We start from the raw sequence: 19,800 nt of genomic DNA on the forward strand, positions 1-19,800 counted from the left end.
GGCCTCGGCCTCCCCTGCCCCTAGTTAAATATTTGCACATTATCCAAGAAAAAAGAGCAAAAAGGGAAGAAGTTTTTGGCTGTATTCAAAGCTCTGTGCTGGCTGTGAGGACCCTGTTGGGTTGGTGGCAATGATGAGTGTTGCTGGGCAGGATTGGGGCTGGCTCTTGTCCTGGGTCTTGGCTCTGGCCCTGCAATGGGTCTGTCCTGCCCTGCTCTTGGCATGCTCGGTGTCCCCATTCACATCACTTTGCCCTCAGTATTCCCCCCTGGCTGTGGATCTGGGGCTCTGGTTGGATGCTTCTGGCCTCCCTTTGGGGAGCATTGGTGGCCCTGACTCCTGAACATCACCAGGACCTGCAGCTTCTCTGTACCACCGTCAAGGCTGGAAGCATCTCTCGCTTGGCAATGTTGGCCTTAACCTTCTCGTGCCTCAGTTTCCCCATCGGTGAACTGGCCTGAGGGGTGAGCCATCCCCTCTGCAAAGCGATTCAATGCCTGTGCCCAGGGAGGCACCAGCACTGGATATGGCTCATGAGCTCACGAGGGTTTGGCAGGAGCCACCAAACATCAGGCACACCGGGAGCAGTGCACGAACCACTGCATCGGCGCTCCCGTCAGTGAATAGTTACGTTTGCTCTTCTTCCACCCGCTCATGGTTAAAGCCAACAGCCAGAAAGACCTGGGTCGGTTCTGTTCATAGCCAGCTTCCTGATCCCTGGATGAAAGCAGCTGCACCCTGGTGATGGGCAGGGGACAGCGCAGGGTCCAGCCCCGGCAGCTGCAGTGTCCCCCCCACCTCTCATTTGTCCCGTCGGTGTTGCCCCATTAAACTGCAGTGTCTGCACTTCCCTTTCTTTTCACTCTTCTGTTCGTGCGCTGCCTGTTGCTGCTTTGTAACTGCCTTCCCTTGAGCTCTGGGGCTGGGCTGAGCTGTTCTCTCCCTGCACAAGGCTCCGGGGGCAGATTCCAGTCCCCATCATGGCGCAAACGAGGACCCAGGAGAGATGCAAAGCGGGTTTTTCCTCCACAGCAGCCCTTTAATTGCTGTGATTTGTAACGAGACCGGGTGGCCCCTGGAGTGCTCCCCATGGGGCTTATTGAGGTAGGGGAAGTTTGCTTATGGGGTCCCCAGACCCTCTTTGTGCTGGGTACCAGCTGCATCCCACAGATGCGGGTGCCTGCCTCCCATGCCACCAGGACATGCATCCCAGTTGGATGTTGGGGAGGATGAGGCTGTGGAATCGCCATCCCAGAGCCACTGTTCCACTGGCATGGGGAGGGATGGAAGTAATACCACTGGCTGTGGTGGGGCTGTGCTAACCTGGAGGGTGGAATGGTTTTGGATCTGGGGCTTTGAAGCAGGGCCATATGTGGCATGGGGGCAGCCAGAATCATTGGCATGGCTGCCCTCTTCCCATGTATTTCGGGTCGGGGGGGTTGGATGGGATGGAGGGGTGACCCACAGCCAGCTCGCTGTCCCATTGTCCCCATCCTGGGCTACACAGGGAGACCTGGGGCATTTGGGGAGGGTATCACACACCTTCACAGTGGCATTAGAGGGGATAGGTTCACCTGGGGTGGTGATGGTGGCAAAGGGTTAGGTGCCCTGGTCCTGGTGCACAGTTTGGGGGTCCCCTTGCAGAGCAGTTCTGGGTCTTGGTTCCATGTGCCAGCCCCAGCAGCACTGCAGGGAAGCCGTTTGCCCCTCCTCTCTCTGCTCCTGCAGCCACCAGCCCCGGGTTGGGTGCTGTGTCCTCTGGGACCCCTGCTTGGAGCCCCGGGCTGAGAAACAGCAGCTCCAGCAAAAGAGCCTTTTTTGTAAAGATGAAGCCTGTTTGTGCGTCCGTGCCGGTGTCTCGGCTTGCATGCCCTGCTGCCTTGTCTTGAGATGAATTCAAGAACAAACCAAGCAAACGAAACGGTTTAATAACGACAAAGAAAACAAAACAGAACCCAGGAACTTTGTGACAGTGGAAATAAAAGCTTAATGACTGTAACGAAGCACCCGTGATCTGTGATGCGCGGCTCGTGGTCAGGCTTAGCCCAGCCTGGTTTGGGTTGACGGCACCTTAAAGCTCATCCAGCTCCAACCCCTGCCACGAGCAGGGACCCCTTCCACTAGAGCAGCTTGCTCCAAGCCCCTGTGTCCAACCTGGCCTTGAACACTGCCAGGGATGGGGCAGCCACAGCTTCTCTGGGCACCCTGTGCCAACGCACCGGGCTGGGAGCCATCGGGTCGCTTTGGGCATGCACTGGCTGCTGAGGAAGCTGGATATTAATATCCCATAATAGTGCCCCAATGGAGGTGCCCCTTGGCAATCCCCCGGGGCTGTCGGGGTGAGCAGGGGCTCCCATCGGGCTTTTCACGTGCGGTGGGATCGCGTTTGCCGCTCTGCCCTGCCAAGTCCAGAGCCCAGGGCCTCTCTGCCCGCCCCTCTTCGTTTGTCTGCTCTCCTAACGAGGCTGGCTCATTAATTCCAGGCCAGAGCTGGTGTCCTGATGGCCTGAACAAGGAGGCTGTGTTTGCACGGGGGGGGGGCTTGTTCGGGGGTGCCCTGTGCCAGCACATGATGGGGGCACGCAGGGGTTTATCCCCTTGTGCCGTGGAGTGGGTGAGGAGGAGCGCAGGCTCCAAATCACAGCGGTGACCCAAGGCTGTGCCTTGCTTTGCTGTGCCCACCAGCACAAAAGGGGTTAAAGCCCAGGTAGTACAGGTGCTCCTGGCACTGGGAGCACTGGTGAGTGTGGGGAGGGATTAATTTGGTAGTGGGGAGGAACTGCTGGGTTTCTTTGTGCCAGCAGCACTGGAGAGTGGTGCTTGCTGCTGGGGCGCAGGATGGAGCTGGGTGCGAGGTTAGTGGGTTTGGGGGCACTGTGGGGTGGGGGAGCCCCCCTGGGCTTGCAGTGAGTGTGGGGCTGGGGGTGCCAAGCCTGGGGGGGACAAGAGGCTGCAGGTGGGTGGCTGCCGGCAAGCCTGATGGGGGACAGGAGGAGGACAAGACTCCAGCACAGCTCATGGCTCAACCCCATGGAGCAGAGGTGCCATCCCCTGCCCTGCTACACGCGGGGTCCTTACCCCCCCTAAGACTGTGCTGGGCTAAACCCTGCCTTGTAGGGACTTGTGGGGCAAAAGGATGCACAGGAGGATCCCATTGTGCTGTGTGTGGGGTGTGGGATGGGTGGTCCCTGCTCTCCCCCAGCCCTGTGTGTGCTGCCAGTGAGGCGCTGGGGCTGGAGGAGGTGCTCAGCCCCCTGGGCTGGATTTGGTCCTCAGTGCACAGCTTCATCTGGAGCCAGCCCTTGGCCGTGGCCATTCCCTGGATCCCGTTGGGAGGGAGTTGAGCAAGAGCAGAGCATCCCTCGGGAGCAGCCATGAGCTCAGCACTCCGCTTTGAGGGGAGCCAGGAAAAGCTCCTGTGCTCTGTCCAAGCGCTGCCTTTCCCAGCCAAGGGCTGCTTTTCCCACCCCTTGTCCTGGCTCCGGCTTTGTCTGTGCTTTACGTGGCTGTTTGCTCCCTGTTCCGGGGGCAGCTGTGCTGGGGAGCACCCCCCGAGCCCCTTAATCCCCACCAGCCCCATCGCAGACCCCTATTCCAGGGAGGCCCCTTTGCCTAGCAGAGGCAGGGTGATTCCTCACTCCCTTTCCCAGCTGGCTCTCCCGCTGCCTGCGTTTGGCAGGGTGTCCCTGCAGGTGCTCAGCTCCGAGCCCCCATGTCCTCCCCTAACCCCCCAGTAGAGCAGGGGCTCTGTGAGCTGGGGTGGGGGGGGGGGGGTCTGAGATGGGCAGTGTTTCTGACGATCCTGTGGGCTGCAGGACCCGCTTCCCAATCCCTACATCCCCATCCCAGCTCCCTCCAGCTCCCACCCACCTCCCTGCCGCGTCGCTGGCTCCAAAAGTCCTGTTTTCCCTCCCTCCATCCCTGCTTCCCTCCCAGAAGCTGAACGCTGGAGGAGCTGGTCGGTGGCTGGGTGTCCCCTGCCCGGGGTCCCACTGTGTGTGGCCCCTTGCACCCTGTATCCCTCCCTAGCTCAGGGACGGTGACTAAGGGGTCTGGGAGAAGGAGAGGGCAAGGACAAAGGGGTGTCCCCAGCCATGCCGCCCCATGGAGGGGTGTTTGTGGGTCTCTGGCTGCTGCTGGCCCCCAGTCTCGCCGAGCACCCCCCCAGCTCTGGCTGGGCCACCTTAGCCTTCGTGTTCGATGTCACCGGCTCCATGTACGACGACCTGGTGCAGGTGATGGACGGGGCTTCGCGCATCCTGGAGCGGACGCTCCGCAGGAGCACGAAGCCCATCAGCAACTACGTGTTGGTCCCATTCCATGACCCAGGTACGGCTGGGGCACAGGGAGGGCACGTGTCTTGCTTGGGGATGGGGCTGTGGGGAGCTGGGGTGTGGTGCTGGTGGAGTTTGGGGCTGGAACACGCACTTCACAAGTGCCTGCGTGTCCCTTCTCTCTGTTTTAATGCCCTGATGGGGATGGCACTGCAGGATGAGCTGCAGCTCGAGGGTATGGTGCTGAGCAGGGCTCCCATCCCAAGCCACCCTGCAGGCACAGGGCAAGTTGGACCTCTCTGCATTAATCCAGGTGATGCTGGCTCTCACATGTGGGTGGCTCTTCTACTTCCAGCCTGTTCTGATCTCCCCAGACTAATCATGGGGGGAATTTCTGTGCAAGTCTATAACGTGCTGCTGCCAGAGGTTTTGGTAACTTACTGCAATCCCAGAATCATTCCTGTCTGTCCCAGTCTTTGCCTTGGGATTTTTGTGCACACCCGTAAATAGCAGCTGCTCTCCAATACATCTCAGCCTCCCTACAAAGAGAGCAGGACAGAGGGTTTGTCCTCAGCAGAAACACTGAGTTTGAATGAAAGTCGCTGGAGCTGGACAGGGAAGGAGGCAGAGGCAGTAAATGGGTTTCAGCATCGCTTTGGTGGGAGCCTGCCCCAGCAGGGAAGGGTTTGCAGCTCACCCTGGCTGGCTCCACTGGTGTGTTGAGGAGAGCTTTCCATGGGAGCAGCGTTCCCACATCCACGTCTCGCTGGGAGCCAAACCAGGGTAGATGCTCAACCCCGAGTTCCTGCAGGTCCCACCAGGATGTTCAAGCCCGGGTGGGTGCTTGGGAGCGTGGCACCGAAGGTGGGAAGGCTGAAGCAGTGTTGTCCATGTGCTTGCAGAGGTGGGACCCGTCACCCTCACCACCGACCCCCGGCTCTTCCAGCGGCGCCTGCGGGAGCTCCATGTCCAGGTAGGGGTCCTCAGCCCCACGGTGCTGAGCTTGGTGCATGGCCCTTGGCACTCAATGAGCTCGGGGGTGACCACACCAGGGTGGGAGTAGAGAGGATGGTGATGCTGGCGCTGTGCCCCAGGGTCCTGCGATGGGGCAGAGCGCTCCCAGTTCACAGCTCAGCCACATAATGGGAATGCTTTCCCCAGGAGAGTTTGCACAGGCTCTCCATGGAACCAAAAATGTCTTGTTCTGGAAATGCTCTTTGAAAATTGAGTTGTTTTTCATATATTTGTTAACGATTTCAAAACACTCTCTGGGAATTCAATCATGCTTTATCCATCCCTGCCCTGCCTCCCATGCATTGTTAAATATCTGTGGTGTTTCCCTTCAGATGCAGCTGTGTTTTGGCAGGAGGTGTAAAGCTGTGGCTGCAAATTGTTTCCCAGCCCTTTGGAGTGCAAAGCCCTGTGGAAACAGGAGCTGGTCCTCTCCGTGCCTCTGTGCTTGCCTGGGGGGTGATGGGCAGGGGTGGGCATGAATGTGCTCACTATGTGAGTTTGTGGGAAGCCAGCAGCATCTGTGAGTCTGGATCCCAAAATGAGTGCTTTAATCATCATTAGTAGTGAGACAGGGACGGGTCAATGGGATCCTGCGTGTCCCTGAGGTCCCATCACACTGCTTTGGCTGCGCTCGGGCTGATTGCATCGAACTGGTGCAGTTCCTCCCCATGAGCAGAGGCTGGGTGGGATCCTGCTGGCAGCGGAGCACTGGGTGTCTCGGTGCCTGTGCCACATCCCTCATGTGTGCAGGGTGGAGGGGACTGCCCGGAGATGAGCGTAGGAGCCATCAGGATGGCTGTGGAGGTCTCACACCCCGGCTCCTTCGTCTACGTCTTCTCTGATGCTCGGGCCAAGGACTACGAGCAGCAGGAGGAGCTGCTGCAGCTGCTGCAGCACAAGCAGACCCAGGTGAGCTGCCTGTTAACGGTGGGGTTTGAGCATCCCCATGGCCGGCTCCACAGGAGCTGGTGGCTGCTCCCTGGATGCACAGACACCCCGCGGCTGTGGGGTGCTATGGGGACCGTTGCTTCTGCAGGTGGTGTTTGTGCTGACGGGGGACTGCGGGGACAGGAGCCACCCCGGGTACCGCGTGTACGAGCGCATCGCTACCACCAGCTCGGGGCAGATCTTCCACCTGGACAAGCAGCAGGTCACAGAGGTGAGTGGAAGCCTGAGGGAGCAGGGATGCCGTGCCCAGGGTGCGTGTGGTCCAGCCCAGTTTGGCTGCTTCCGTATTCTCCCTGGGGTTAATCCTCATGCTCAGAGCACCTCCAGATTGATTGGAAGCCCTGCTTCAGCTGAAGCTGGAGAAGGCTGGCTGCTCTTGAGCGTGCTGCTCCTATGATCCCTGTGATGAGCCCTGTGCAGGGGAAGTGTTTGCTTGGGGCCGAGGCTGGCGTGCTCCCGCTGCTCTCAGCATCCTGGGAATCAGGCAGGTGTCATGGTCCTAGGGAGAGGAGCCTCTGCCTATCCCTGATCTTGAAGCTCTTGACTGCCATGACATCTTGGAGACCTGAGGAACAGCAAAGTGCTTTTCTGCTCATTACTGGGCAGCATCTCCCTCATTGCCCCTGCCCAGCCTCCAGCCGTTGTGTGTTTTAATGGTTTCTATTCCCCTAAGAGAGCTGGGGGTAATAACATCATGCCTGCTCTGAGTGTCTGAACAGGAGCCACCTGGCAATAACAGTGACACCAAACTACTCAATTCCTTTTGCAACTGCTTGTAGCAAAGTGGGGCTCAACAAGGGCTGCCGCCTTGGGCCCACCGGTCCCTGTGCCACCCTTGTGTTGGCATCCAATGGACATGGCTGGGGCTGGTCCCTTGCCCGGGCACCGTTTTGACCCAGTGCAACCTGACCCCAAAATGGTTGTGCCTGGTGGTGAATGGGAATCCAGGTTAATCCCCCCATCCCATCCCTCCAGGTGCTGAAGTGGGTGGAAGAGGCCATCCAAGCCTCCAAGGTCCATCTGCTGTCCACGGACCATGAGGATGGTGGGCAGCACACATGGCCCGTCCCCTTTGATCCAAGCCTGAAGGAGGTCACCATCTCCCTGAGCGGTCCTGCCCCAGGGATCGAGGTCCGGGATCCAGCAGGTAGGAGCCCAGGGGATGGGAATGGGCAGGGTGTGATGCTTTGCCTCCTGGATAGCCCTCATGCCAGAGGGGAGGCTGGGTGATGGGCTCTGCACTGCAGTGAGCCCTGAGGAAGGGGGCTTCTCATTAGCTGTAGGGACCAGGGGATGGAGCTGGGTTGCCCATCCCAGGGGTTCACTCACTGTTGTAGGAAAGATCCTTGGGAAAGGCCAAGGTCTGAAGGAATTGCTCAGCATCCCCAACTCAGCCATGGTGGTGGCTGTGGAGCCCCACGAGCCAGGGACATGGTTGGTCACGGTAAGCTGGTGGCAAATCCCTCACCCATCCCCTGAGGGACGTTTAGCTGGACAGGCTTTGCCACCCCCAGCTGGGCAGAGGATGCAAGAATGGGCTGGAAGGGGCTTGCTGTTGGCCTCTCCCTTCCCCTGCCCTTGATACATGCCTCTCAATCCACTTCCAGACCCAGAGCAGCGGCCGCCACTCTCTGAGGATCACAGGCATCAGCACCATCAATTTCCAAGCCAGCTTCTCCACCCAGCCGGACCTCGATGCCAGCCAGCCTGGAGAGCGGCCAGTGCACGGTGAGCCTGGTGCAGCCCAGAGCCATGGATGCTGCATCTGGGCTTCCTGCATCCGGGAACGCAGCTGGGTTGTTTCTTCCCTTCCCTGTCTCCAGGTCTGCCCATCTCCGTGCTGGTGAACTGCTCTGGCCTGAAGCCACCGGGGCACTTGCAGGAGGTTGAGCTCTTCAACACCTCTGGCCATGCCCTGCTCTCGCTGCCCATGCGGCCCCTCTCCAACACCTCCTCGGGGCAGCTCTGGGTGGCCTCGCCGCTCCACGTCCCCATGGGTGACTTTCTGCTGAAGGTGAAGGGTGAGGATGCTGAGGGCCACCCCCTGCACCGCCTCTCCGGGGTCACCTACACCAGTGTGGTCGCTGGTGAGTGGTCCCCACGGCCCCCGAGGGTGCTGAGATGGGATCAGAGGCCCCAGCACTGCCTCTGCTTTGGGTTTTGCTTGGGAATTCTTTTATCCTGCTTCCCAGCGCAGCTCTTGGTGAGCTCCTGATGAGTGCAATCCGTGTGTGTGTGTCCAAACACTTCCAGGTCTACCCAAAGTGAACATCTCCAGCAAGATCCAGGCTTACAACCGTGAGCCACAGCTGATCTCCTGCTCAGCACGGAGCGAGGTCCCTTTCCGCCTGCAGCTCAGCCGTGGTAGGACCAGGCTTGGGGAAGAGCAGCTCTTCTGGTGAGCCTTTGGTCTGACCCATGATGGACCTGTGTCGGCATTAACAGCCCTCTGAGCTGTGCTGGCCAGGGGGACGCTGTGTGTTGGATGGATGCCTGCAAGCCCTGAGCATCCCAAGGCAGCAAAGGAAAATCCCATGGGATGTATCTGCACCCTTTTGCCTGACTTGGATGGAAAAAATCCCCGGGATTTGGAGCAGGGTGGTGCCATGGCAGCCATGCCAGGGGGGTGACCCCTGTAGTTTCTCCCTTTTCGTAGGAATTTGGGGAACATCAGCTGGTTGATCCCTGCGGTGTCCAAGAGTGATGAAGGGTTCTATGAGTGCACAGCTAAGAGCAAGGTTGGGGTGACGCGGGCTCGTGCCTACATCTCTGTCTCAGGTGGGAACTGCTTGTGCCAAGCCTCGGTGCCCACCAGTCTCTGCTCTGCGATGGGCACAGCCCCATCTCACCCTCACATGCCGTGCTTTCAGAGCCACCACCGCGTCTCATAGCTCCGGCCAACATCACCGCTTCCCCGGGCCAGGACGTGGTCATGTCCTGCCCGGTTCTGGGTGACGTGCCCTACAACCTGACGTGGAGCTGGGATGGGAAGGCGGCAGAGCCGGGGGACGGCCGGACCCGGCTGCTGCTGAACCGCTCGCTGGAGATCAGCCACGTGCAGCCGGGGGACGGGGGCCAGTACGAGTGCACGGCACAGAGCGCCCACGGCACGGCCACTGCTTCCCTCTGGCTCTTCATCGAGGGTAGGCCTTGCCCCGCTCTGGCCCTGGTGATGCCTCACCCCATGGATGGGGGATGATGGCACCCGAGGGCTGAGCCCTTCTCCAACCCCATGCAGAGGCTCCGTGGGTGATGGTCGACGCCAGCCCCCAGCGCTTTGGCAGGGGCCAGGAGCTGCGGCTGAACTGCACGGCCGGGGGCCACCCCCTGCCCCGCACCGCATGGAAGCGATGGGGATGGGCGCTGGAGCAGGGCGAGAGGTATCCCATGGGGATCTGGGTGCCCCCATCCTCCCTGTCCCACCGGGGATGAGCTCCCTTTATGGAGGTGTATTGATTGATGGAGAGGAGATTGGGGTTGTCCATAGTGCTGGAAGGAGGAAGGCACTGCGATACCCCCGCACCCTGCACCTGAGATGCTTGGCGCCCTGCTAGCCTTGATTTCAGATGTTTATTTTTAAGCCACCCTGCCTTATCCAGGTCACTGTCCCCACCGAGGGCTGTTTGAGGTGCTTTGTACACCCGGTGTGTGCTCCAGTCTCAAAATACTCCTTGTGCTTTCCTTTAATTTCTTCTGCCTTTCGCCTTCCACCTCCCTGCCCGTGTCAGGCTGTGAGTGCTGGAGTGGGCTTTGGGGAAGGTTTCTGTTGACTTTGAAGATGAAAAAGCCCAATTCTCAATGCTTTTCCCTGCTTCAAAGCAATGTCCTTCCCTGCAGCAGCTGATGGAGCTGGCTTTAAGTGCTAAGCCACATCCGTCATACCCACCGCTTGCTGTGTGTGTGGGATGGCCTTAAGCTTGCTCACTTATTTCAACCCGTTTTAAATTGGCTCTGTTTTCACAGGGCTCGTTTTCCCCTCTCTCCCCGTTTGCCGCAGGGTTTTCACGGATGCTCAGGGTACCCTGCACATCAGGGCCGCTATCCCAGAGGATGCAGGGAATTACAGCTGCTACGCCAGCAGCGCGCTGGGCTGGGATGAGCAAGTCATCACCCTGGAGTTCACTGGTACCTGCTTCCCCTTGGGAAAAGCCTGGGCTCAGGGGGATTTATTATCCCTCTTTGCTTCCCTTAGCTGCCAGCTGGCACCTTGCAGCATGCAAGCTATGGGATGGGGCTGTCTGCAATGGAAGTTCCCTTGGGGGGGGAATGGCACCACACCAGAGCTGCAGGGGGTCACTGGAGCCATGTGTCTCCCCATGGCACAGAGCCTCCTGTCATCCTGGCACTGACACCCAGCCTGAAGGCACTGGCTGGCGAAGACGTGACCCTGGAGTGCTGGGTTTTTGGGGTCCCCCCACCCTACGTTGCATGGTACAAAGGTGAGACTGGGTCAGACCTGGGGGGGGCAAACCCGCTCCATGCAGGGACATCACGTACCGGGTCCCCTGGGGCACTGTGGTGCTGACGTGGGGTCCCCGGGGCAGGTGAGCAGGCAGTGGCCACGTTCCCCCCCGGCACGCAGCGTGCGGTCCTGCGGCTGCAGGCGGTGCGGGAGGAGGATGCGGGGCGATACGGCTGCGAGGGGCTCAGCGAGGCTGGCGTTGCCTTTGACAGCACCGTGCTGGATGTGGGGTGTAAGTCCCTGCCTCTCCTTTTGAGTCCACTGCTCACCCTCCAAGCTCATCTCCCACTTGTTGCTTCCCAAGGGTCCTCTTGCCCCCGGGTTCCTGGGTTTCCCAGCATGCAGCAAACTCAGTGCAAGCAGGGCTGAAGCCTGACAGGATTTCCAAGGGTTGGGAGGATGGATGAGGCTCAACCAGTGTCTGAAGACTAGTGTGGATGCTATTGCATGGGGACGTGGCAGCTGGGGACCAAACTGGGAATGCAAAGTACAAGCAGTGGGGATAGGCAGAGGTGGAGACTTGCTTCTGGGTGTCTGAAAAACAAAGTACTTCAACTGGTACTCAGGGGGGCAGAAGGGATGGAAAAGCCTGGGGAGGAGGAGGAGATGAGGTGGTGTGTTGAGGAAGCAAGGTCTGAAGCAGTTAAAGGTGGAAAAGTGCAAGAGCTTTTGCTGAGTGTAACTAAGGGATGGAAACTGCTAGGGAGAAACCTCAAATGCTTTAAGTCAGTCTCAGAACCCTTCAGGGCCCTGCTCGTGGGTTCTGCAGTCCCATCTCTCTAGGCTATGGGGACACTGGGGTGCTGGAGCTGCCTGACCCCTTCTCCGTGCTGTCTCCTCCAGCTGCCCCTCACTTCCCCGAGCCCCTGGGGGACGTGGTGGTGGAGGCCGGGGAGCCCCTGCGCCTGCTGTGCCGTGCCGAGGGCTCTCCAGCACCGCGGCTCTCCTGGTCGCGGCAGGATGGGAAGCCCGTGCCGGGCTGGCACGAGCCTCATGGTGTTTCCAGCCGGCTGGAGGCTGCCGAGCTCCTCATGGACAGTAAGAGCCATTGCATGGCACACAGCCCGGGTGATGCTTGCAGTGTCACCCATGGGTGCTTTCTCCCTGCCCACTGCAGGCTGCTGTCCCAGCAGTGGGATTAGCCCCTGCACCCACTCTTTCTGTGGTAATAAAGCATGGACATAGCAGGTTTATTGGCACTTTTGACTCGTGCAAGCTTAACAGCCTGCAAGCCTTCAGCGTGGCAGGGTCTCTCCTCCATTGGATGTGGTGGTGGGGCAGGGGAGGGCTGTGTCTCCCCATCCTGGAGCTCGCCCAGGGCTCTTCAGCCCCACGGGGCTCATCCTTCCCACCATGTTCCAGGCGCCTCGCTGGATGACCAAGCCATCTACATCTGCAAAGCCCAGAATGAGTTTGGGAAGATCCAAGCAGAGATCAAGCTCACGGTCACCGGTCACGGTTTGCTTTTACATGCTTTTCTTGGTGTGTTGACCGTGGCTGCTGCCAGCACCGGCACCCCCGTGCAGCCACGTCTGCTCCAGAGCCGGCCAATGATGCTCAGGGTTGGGATAATGCCCTTCCATTTCTTTTGACTTAATGCACTGACACACACTTGAACCCAAACCATAGATTAATATCCCCCAAAATCTTGGGGGAACTGAGTATAGGAGCTGGCTTGTGCCAAGCCAAGGTCTGGACCTTGGAAGCAAGGCGATCCAGAGCTGTTCTGAGCGTTCTTGGCCAGTTCAGCTCCAGTTAATATTGTTTCCCTTTCCTGTCTTTCAAGCAGCCCCAGAAATAGCTCTTGCATCCCCCATGGTCCAAGTGCTCCTAGGCCAGCCCGTGTCACTGCCGTGTGTGATCCTGGCTGGGAGGCCATTCCCGGCCCGACGCTGGCTGAAGGATGGGCAGCCGGTGAGGGTCCTGTGCCCACTGCAATGGTGGGAGCTGCAATCATGGCCCTGTGGCTGGGGCTTTGCTACAGGATGGATGCCCCAACCTCCTGGGGCCAAAACTAATGGTGAAAGATGCCAGGGAAACCCTTGGGTTGGGAGGATAATGTGGCTTTAACACCACATCAGGATGCTCCTGCTGCTCAAGGTTCAGTTTCTAGCTATGCCCCAAAGACACAGGGGTATGGTGATGTTTGACCCCCGGTCTGTCCTGTTTGTGCTCTCTGCCTGTGCCCAGGTAGCCCCAGGTGGACGCTACTCCATTAGGGCTGATGGAAGCCTGCACATGGACCAGGCATCGCAGGGGGATGCAGGCAGGTACACTTGTGAGGTGACCAATGCCCTCGGCTCACACAGGCAGAACGTGTCCCTGGTCATCCACGGTGAGTGGCAGGGTGCTGGGTGTCCCTGCACCTCCTGAACAGCAAGGCATGGCTCTGGTAAGTGTGGCCCTGGCCACAGGGATGAGATGCTTCTCTTCCTCCCCAGTTCCTCCCAGCATTGAGCTTGGCCCTGTCCTCATCACTGCCACTGAGGGAGCAGCCATCACCCTGCAGTGCAATGCCACCGGTGTGCCCCCCCCTACTGTCACCTGGACAAAGGTGGGTGACAGGGCCAGGCTGTCCCCCTGCCAGGCAGGCTGTGAGTCATCCTTGGTGCAGGGCAATGTGTCTGGAGGGGGTATATATAGCTCATCACTGTGGCTGTGGCTGCCTCTGATGGGTCCAGAGCTGCTGCCTTGCCCTTGGGATGCTCAGCTCATGGGAGACTCTCTGCTGTCTTCCTCCCTTCCCTTTCTTCTGCAGGGCACAGAGACCATTTCACTGAGCTCACGCTACCACCTTGACCCCAATGGGACCCTCCTGATCCCTTCATCCTCCCCTGAGGATGCTGGGACCTACTTCTGCACAGCTACCAATGCAGCAGGCTTCTCCAGCAGGGAGACGCAGGTCTCCATCAGCAGTGAGTGCCCAGGGCTGGCTCCAGCTCCAGTTCCCAGTAAAGCATCTCCAGAGGGTGACTGGTTGGGAGAGCAGGACCTGGGGACTCTCCTTGGGCCACCTAGCTCAGTGCCAGAGGGGTTTGTGGGATAGGAACAGCAGCAATGAGGGCTGTGGGGTACCTGAAGCTTTCCTGCACCAGCTGTGTTCCCTTTCCACCCAGCAAAGCCCAGGATCAGCGTGAATGGATCACAGGCATCAGATCCCATAGCCATCCTGGCTGTGCTTGGGCAGGAGATCACCCTGCCCTGCGAGGTTCAGGGCTATCCACCTCCCTTGGTGGTGTGGACCCGGGAGTCCCAACCACTGCCTCTTGCCACCACAAGGTAAGGAGAGTTGTGGGTGCCAGGGCTACGATCCCTTAGGATTGCGTGTCTCTGGGAAGGAATTTTGGGCCATGACCTCTTGGGATTGTGTGAATCCCTTAGAGGGATGCTGGGTCCATGAAGGGACTCAGCTGCTTGGTAGGGAGGTGCAAAGACATCAAGTGCTGATGCTCAGTGCTCTGGCAGTAGCTGAGACAAGCGGTATAGCATTATCTCTGAGACAAGGTATAGCATTATCTCTGCTCCTCAAGAAGAGCAGAGCAAGAACTTTTAATTTCATCAGGGTTTTAATTCCATCATACAAACATTCATCATACATTCTATAATTTCATCATACAAACATCTGCTGAGATGGAGCAGCTGTGGCCTGGGGAAGCAGGAAGGCATCTTGGGTTTGCTCTTCTTGAGGGACCGTGGTGCCTTGTGGTGCGTTCTTGGTTGACTTGTGCTGCTCCCCACATCTCAGCTGCCTTGTCCTCACGTGCCCGGGTGATTTATGGAAGCACAGGAGCAGGGATCCACAGCCGTGGGCTGAGATGATGTTATGTCTGTGGAACACAGCGCTGGGAGGGAGAGCATGGCCAGCTCCAGCTGCAGGGGCTGTGCTCCATGGGGAACCCTGTCCCCCTGCATCAGTGGCTTGTGCACTGCCTCGTGCTGAGCTCACATGGGGTCTGAGCAAAGGGGATTTGCCCCCATGGACAGCTCTGCCATCCTCCTTGTGCAGGAGGTGACCCTGCTCTTGGCTGTCTCAAAGCAATGGTGATGTCCCAGCCGTTAGCTCCTGCCTAGGGTAGGTGATGGATGACATGCCTGTTCCTCCCATCCAGCTTTTCTGTTCCCTTTCCCCAAGCTACAGCATCCTTCCTTCGGGGTCCCTTCATCTGGCAGAGCCCCGGGTGATGGACACAGGCCTCTACACGTGCACGGCCACGAATGCCGCAGGGAACGCCTCGCTCAGCTACAGCCTGCGCATCCAAGGTCCATGTCTGCTGCTTGGAATGCTCCTCCTGTGGGCTGCGGGTCTTAATGTACCACCGGGATCCTGCCTCCTCCAAGCCCTTGGTGGCTCTCGCATCCCTGTGCCAGGGTCCCAGGGTGATCCCAGGCTAACAGCCTCTTTTCCACCAGTTCCCCCCCAGATGCTGATCGGTGATGGGGAAAGCCGCCTGACAGCTGTCACCAATGACTCCCTGAGGATTCACTGTCGTGCCATGGGCATCCCCCCACCCCGGATCCAGTGAGTATTGCACTGGTGGGTCCTGCTCCTCTTCCCCCTGACCTCCCAGAGGGGCTGCATAACTCCCTGGGGGTGCCCTGCAATGAGAGCAGGGTGGACTTGCAGCATCTCCTTTCCCTTGCAGGTGGCTGAAGGACGGGTATCCGCTGCACGAGCGGGATGGTGTGGTGGTCTCTGAGGACGGTGGGACTCTGCTGATCACCCGTGTGGGGCTTGATCATGAAGGGCTTTACATCTGCCAGGGAAGCAGCCAGGCAGGGGTGGCAGAGGCAGAGGTTCAGGTTTTGGTGCAAGGTGAGCACAGCATCTGGGGTGAGACCCACTATCCATCCCATGTGCCAGGGAGAACGTGGCTGGCCAAAAGGGTGCATGTTCTCTGCCCTGTTTTAGGGAAGTGCAGGGTCACTAGCTTGATCCATTGGGAGCTTTCCCTTTGCCAATGAGGCTGAGAGCTGGTGGGTGCTCTCCAGTGGAGGCTCTTCTCCCAGCCCCATTTCCCCTTTAGCCAGGGAACCCCTCAGTCAGCATTTCAGGATGTGATGCTGAAGGGTGTTGGTTGAGAAACCAGGCAGGGAGTGGAGATCCCTGTGCTGGAAGGATGAATAGCTCATTAGGGCAGGGAACAGCTGCTATAGCTGACTTGGGGAGCAGCACTGGCACCGTGTGGTGATGTGATTCCCCTTCCAGAGCAGGGAATGAGCTCCGGCTGCTCCCAGGACTCAGTACATGCTGAGTGCCCCCGTGAGCCTGGCCATGCCCGTGCTGCTGCACGGTGTGGCTGTGGCCATGCAGAGCTGCTGACTGCGTGTGCTGTGTTCCAGTGCCTCCGAGCATCGAACCCAGCACCGTGGACCTGGTCGTCCTGGAGAACAGCACGGTGTCCCTGGAGTGCCTGGCCTCGGGGCTGCCTGCTCCTGGTGAGCTGCTCCTCTCCTTCATCTCCTGCATCCCTGAGGCTTTCCCGGGTCCCCTTGGCGAGATGGGCAGCAGCATCACTCCTGACAGCTCCCTCCTTCCCTCCAGACATCACCTGGTACAAGGAGGACAAGCAGCTCTCGGAAGGAGCAGGCATGATGGTGTCCAGGGATGGGAAGCACCTGGACATCCAGCATGTCCAGCTCTCTGACACCGGCAGCTACCGCTGCGTGGCCTCCAATGTGGCCGGGGTCACTGAGCTCTGGTACAGGCTGCAGGTGACCGGTGAGTCCCTGGTGAGCAGGGGAAGTGCCTGCTTCCCCCACAGCATCTATCCTATGTGCATGGGACTAATGTGGCTGTACCAGCCCTTGGGACACATCCCTGGAAGACGCTTTAGCAGAGCCATTGTCCTCTGCAATCCCAGCCATGCCATCCCCTGTGTTCATCCCAATGTCCTAGAAAATCATGGCCCAATGGATGGGTATTGCCTGGTCTGCACCAAGGTGTCTCCTACCTGTCCCATCCCTTTTGCACCCTGCTGCTCCCGGTGACACTTCTCTGCTTCCCAGTGCCCCCACGGATCAGAACTGGCCCAAGGTCCCTCAGGGTGCTGGTGACAGAGCCGGTGACACTGGAGTGTGATGCCACGGGGACCCCAGCTCCGGTGCTGCTGTGGCTGAAGGATGGCAACCTGGTACCCAACGAAGTGGCGGGTGGCCCACAGGTGAGATAGCTCCTGGTGGAGGGGATGTCCCTCCAGGAAGAGGCTGCTTTGCCTCATTCTGGCCTTTAAAAAAGCAGTTGCTGGAGATGAACAGGTAAAATGTCACCCAGACCTGCCCCGTGTTTGGTCCATGGGAGCATGAACCTGCTCAGTCCTGCACTGGGCTTCCCTGTCTTGAGGGCATAGACGGGCAGAGGGTCCATGGGATGTGACAAAGACGGGCTCAAGGCAGGCTTATGCCCACCCATCCCTGTTCCTGCTGGCTTGCAGCCCAAGCTGCCTGTGAGTTTCTTTGGTTTCATGCTCACCCGGGCTCTCTCTGCATCCCGGGGAAGCACAGATCCTCTCCGATGGGCACGTGCTGTCCCTGCCCACTGCTCGCCTCCAGGACTCGGGGACGTACACGTGTGTAGCCAGCAGTGCTGTGGGGGAAGACAGACACGAGGCTACCCTCGAGGTACAGTGTAAGTACCCCTGTGCATCCCCAGCCCCTTCCCGCCTCCATGGCTGTTGGGTTGCAGGTGATGCTCGGGATAATGGGGCTGTCCTTGTACCTCGCATGGGTACCAAGGGGGTGTCTCGGGGAAGGTGTTGCCCTGTTGGTCTGTTTTCCAGTGCCCCCCGCCATGCTGGGTGAGGAGGAGAACATCTCTGTCATCGTCAACCAGACGGTGACCCTGGAGTGCCCAGCTCCGAGGGTCCCCGCTCAGGGGTCCCACTGGCTGAAGGATGGGAAGGTGCTCACACCAAAGCCAGGCATGCAGCTCTCTGCGGAGGGGACCGTGCTCCAGGTGACGTTTTGGGGTATTGCAGAGGATGGGAGGGGAAATGGGGCTGAGAAGATCCCCCCATTTCCCCCTTCTCACCCTTGGGTGCAGAGGGAATGGGCGTCCCTCCTTACTGCCTATGTTCAGCACCGTTCACACCCCTCACACTGATCCCATCCCTGTGGCTGCTTCTGACACCAAATCTTATTGGGGGGGGGCTGTGTGGGTCCAGCTGTACTGCGGATCATCTCAGTACCTCTACTTGTTCTGGTAGATCGAGCGAGCCAGTGTGCAGGATGTGGGCAGGTACACATGCCAGGAGAGGCACTACAACCTCGATGTGTGGGGTAAGGTTGAAACAGCCCACTGGGGCAAAAATATATAGTCTGTGAGTATATATACATATACTTTATGCTATGCATATATATACTATATGCTATACTGCGTGTTTGCATTTAAAATATGTACCTGGAGTACCTGAAAAACACTAAGAATACTTGGAAAACACTAGGACCCGAATATTTCAGCTCTGCAAACAAGGTGGTAGGGAATCCCCACCAGCATAGGTGTCAGAGGGGAAGACCCCGATGTTTGCACGAGTCTTGAGGGGAGAGCTCAGTGATGATGCAGATGTGGTGTCTTGGCAAAATTTGGGCAGGAGACTGAAGGGATTTCCTTGGCATTGCCAGGACCCCTCTGTCCTTTCTTCACACTCAGTCAGTGCAGTGGTCACTGCAGGTATCGCTCCCCTTCTCTCCCAGTGCCTGAGGTGCAAGCCAGCGATGATACCCAGGATGGGCACCAGCCACTTTAGCTCTGATTTGAGCATCCTGCAGCCTCCCATCCCATTCAGCACGTCTGCAGCATCGGGGGCTGAGCCAGGGCCTGGCTTTTCTCAGGGATGCTCTAGGCCAGTTGGTGGAAGTCCTGCAGGCAGGTAGCCAGAGAGTGGAGCAGATCCAGTTTGCCTGATCCGGGCTTGTTCCTGCGATCCCTTCCCAGGGAAACGTTTGCACGTCTGGCGGCCTGGCTCGGGTGGATTGTTTGGGTTCTGCTGTTTTTGTTTTCATGGGGTTTCTGGGTGTTGGGGTTTTTCTTCTACGAACTGATATCCCTCCTGGGAAGGAGTTACCATTTGCTAGCCAGCTGTATTTATGAGCAACTCAGAACAGCATCCGAGAATGGAAAGAGTTAGGTAACCTTCCCAGCAAGCAGTGCTACCTAATAAGGCTGCGTCTGGCCAACCAGGGTGGCTGGCATGGGATGCTCGGTTGTCCTCTGCTGTAGGCCACGTGCAGTTGAAAGCATCACTTGCTTAACAGCTGCAGAGTCAAGGTTATTGCTTCCACATGGAACCAAGTGCAGGGGAGTCTTGCTGGTTCTTTATGCATAGCCCAGCTAAGCTGCAGTGGTCAGGGCTCGTCTGGTGCTGTCAGCGAACTGCTCCTCTCCTCTCTTCCCCTGCAGTGCCCCCGTCCTTCTCCTCACTGGAGCCCACCACCGTGTCCGTGCTGGAGGGACAGCCCGTCAGGCTGGCCTGCGAGTGCCATGGGATCCCCTTCCCCACCCTGAGCTGGTGGAAGGACGGTAGGGTCCTGCTCCTCAGCCTCATCCCTGCGCACTTGTTGACTCACCAGACGGATGCTGGTCTCCTTGGAGCAAGGAGTGCTTTGTGTTCAGCAGTATCCAGGTGGGAACTGCTCCTGCTGGGAACCTGAGAGGAGGTTGCTGTCCCTTCCCTGGGTAGGTGAGCCCCTCTCCACCCATCCCGGGAGCCCGAAGCTGGTGGCTGCAGGAGGGAGCGTGGTGTACATGGAGAAGGTGCTGCTGGAGGACAAGGGGACGTACACCTGCGAGTGCAGCAATGCTGCCGGCAGCAGCAGCAGGGAGCATCACCTGGAGGTGCACGGTGAGCCAGAGACACAGAAAACCTGTAGAGGTGGCTGAAGGTGCCATGAACCACCTTAATGCAAGGTCCAGATGGATCCAAAAGCCCACAGCCATTGCCTGCTGCCTTAGGTGCTTTGGAAAGGATGCTGCTAGCTGGGCTAGCTTTGCCCCCGCAGTGTTCCTCTTGACTCCAAGCTGGTTGCAGTTGGTTGTACCTGCTTTGTCCTCTTGCTGCCACCATCCAGAGTGATGCTGTTTGTATATCCCCTTGCACATAAGGGAGT

At 58.7% G+C, this 19,800-nt stretch overlaps 1 protein-coding gene across 1 annotated transcript in view; it reads left to right on the forward strand.

Annotated features, from left to right (window-relative positions):
• Nucleotides 1-4,013: 4,013 nt before the first annotated feature.
• The window catches only part of HMCN2 (hemicentin 2), a 34,570-nt gene continuing 18,783 nt past the window's right edge, over nt 4,014-19,800 (forward strand). Inside the window, exons 1-33 of the mRNA XM_057401538.1 lie at nt 4,014-4,329; nt 5,177-5,247; nt 6,039-6,197; nt 6,325-6,447; nt 7,212-7,383; nt 7,574-7,680; nt 7,844-7,964; nt 8,060-8,323; nt 8,490-8,634; nt 8,893-9,014; nt 9,107-9,379; nt 9,475-9,616; nt 10,234-10,361; nt 10,562-10,675; nt 10,781-10,930; nt 11,542-11,736; nt 12,061-12,156; nt 12,488-12,612; nt 12,889-13,033; nt 13,140-13,252; nt 13,457-13,613; nt 13,815-13,977; nt 14,831-14,958; nt 15,109-15,217; nt 15,342-15,511; nt 16,039-16,134; nt 16,241-16,417; nt 16,705-16,859; nt 17,200-17,323; nt 17,475-17,650; nt 17,901-17,973; nt 19,094-19,213; nt 19,374-19,535. Coding sequence (XP_057257521.1) covers nt 4,095-4,329; nt 5,177-5,247; nt 6,039-6,197; nt 6,325-6,447; nt 7,212-7,383; nt 7,574-7,680; nt 7,844-7,964; nt 8,060-8,323; nt 8,490-8,634; nt 8,893-9,014; nt 9,107-9,379; nt 9,475-9,616; nt 10,234-10,361; nt 10,562-10,675; nt 10,781-10,930; nt 11,542-11,736; nt 12,061-12,156; nt 12,488-12,612; nt 12,889-13,033; nt 13,140-13,252; nt 13,457-13,613; nt 13,815-13,977; nt 14,831-14,958; nt 15,109-15,217; nt 15,342-15,511; nt 16,039-16,134; nt 16,241-16,417; nt 16,705-16,859; nt 17,200-17,323; nt 17,475-17,650; nt 17,901-17,973; nt 19,094-19,213; nt 19,374-19,535 — 4,810 coding nt within the window. The 5' untranslated portion in view covers nt 4,014-4,094. The remainder of the gene's footprint in view (nt 4,330-5,176; nt 5,248-6,038; nt 6,198-6,324; nt 6,448-7,211; nt 7,384-7,573; nt 7,681-7,843; nt 7,965-8,059; nt 8,324-8,489; nt 8,635-8,892; nt 9,015-9,106; nt 9,380-9,474; nt 9,617-10,233; nt 10,362-10,561; nt 10,676-10,780; nt 10,931-11,541; nt 11,737-12,060; nt 12,157-12,487; nt 12,613-12,888; nt 13,034-13,139; nt 13,253-13,456; nt 13,614-13,814; nt 13,978-14,830; nt 14,959-15,108; nt 15,218-15,341; nt 15,512-16,038; nt 16,135-16,240; nt 16,418-16,704; nt 16,860-17,199; nt 17,324-17,474; nt 17,651-17,900; nt 17,974-19,093; nt 19,214-19,373; nt 19,536-19,800) is intronic.

This window comes from Pezoporus wallicus, unplaced genomic scaffold (genome assembly GCF_028554395.1).
Source record: "Pezoporus wallicus isolate ANWC-B61680 ecotype Strahan unplaced genomic scaffold, APGP_CSIRO_Pwel_v1 contig_8013, whole genome shotgun sequence".
Classification (NCBI taxonomy): domain Eukaryota; kingdom Metazoa; phylum Chordata; class Aves; order Psittaciformes; family Psittacidae; genus Pezoporus; species Pezoporus wallicus.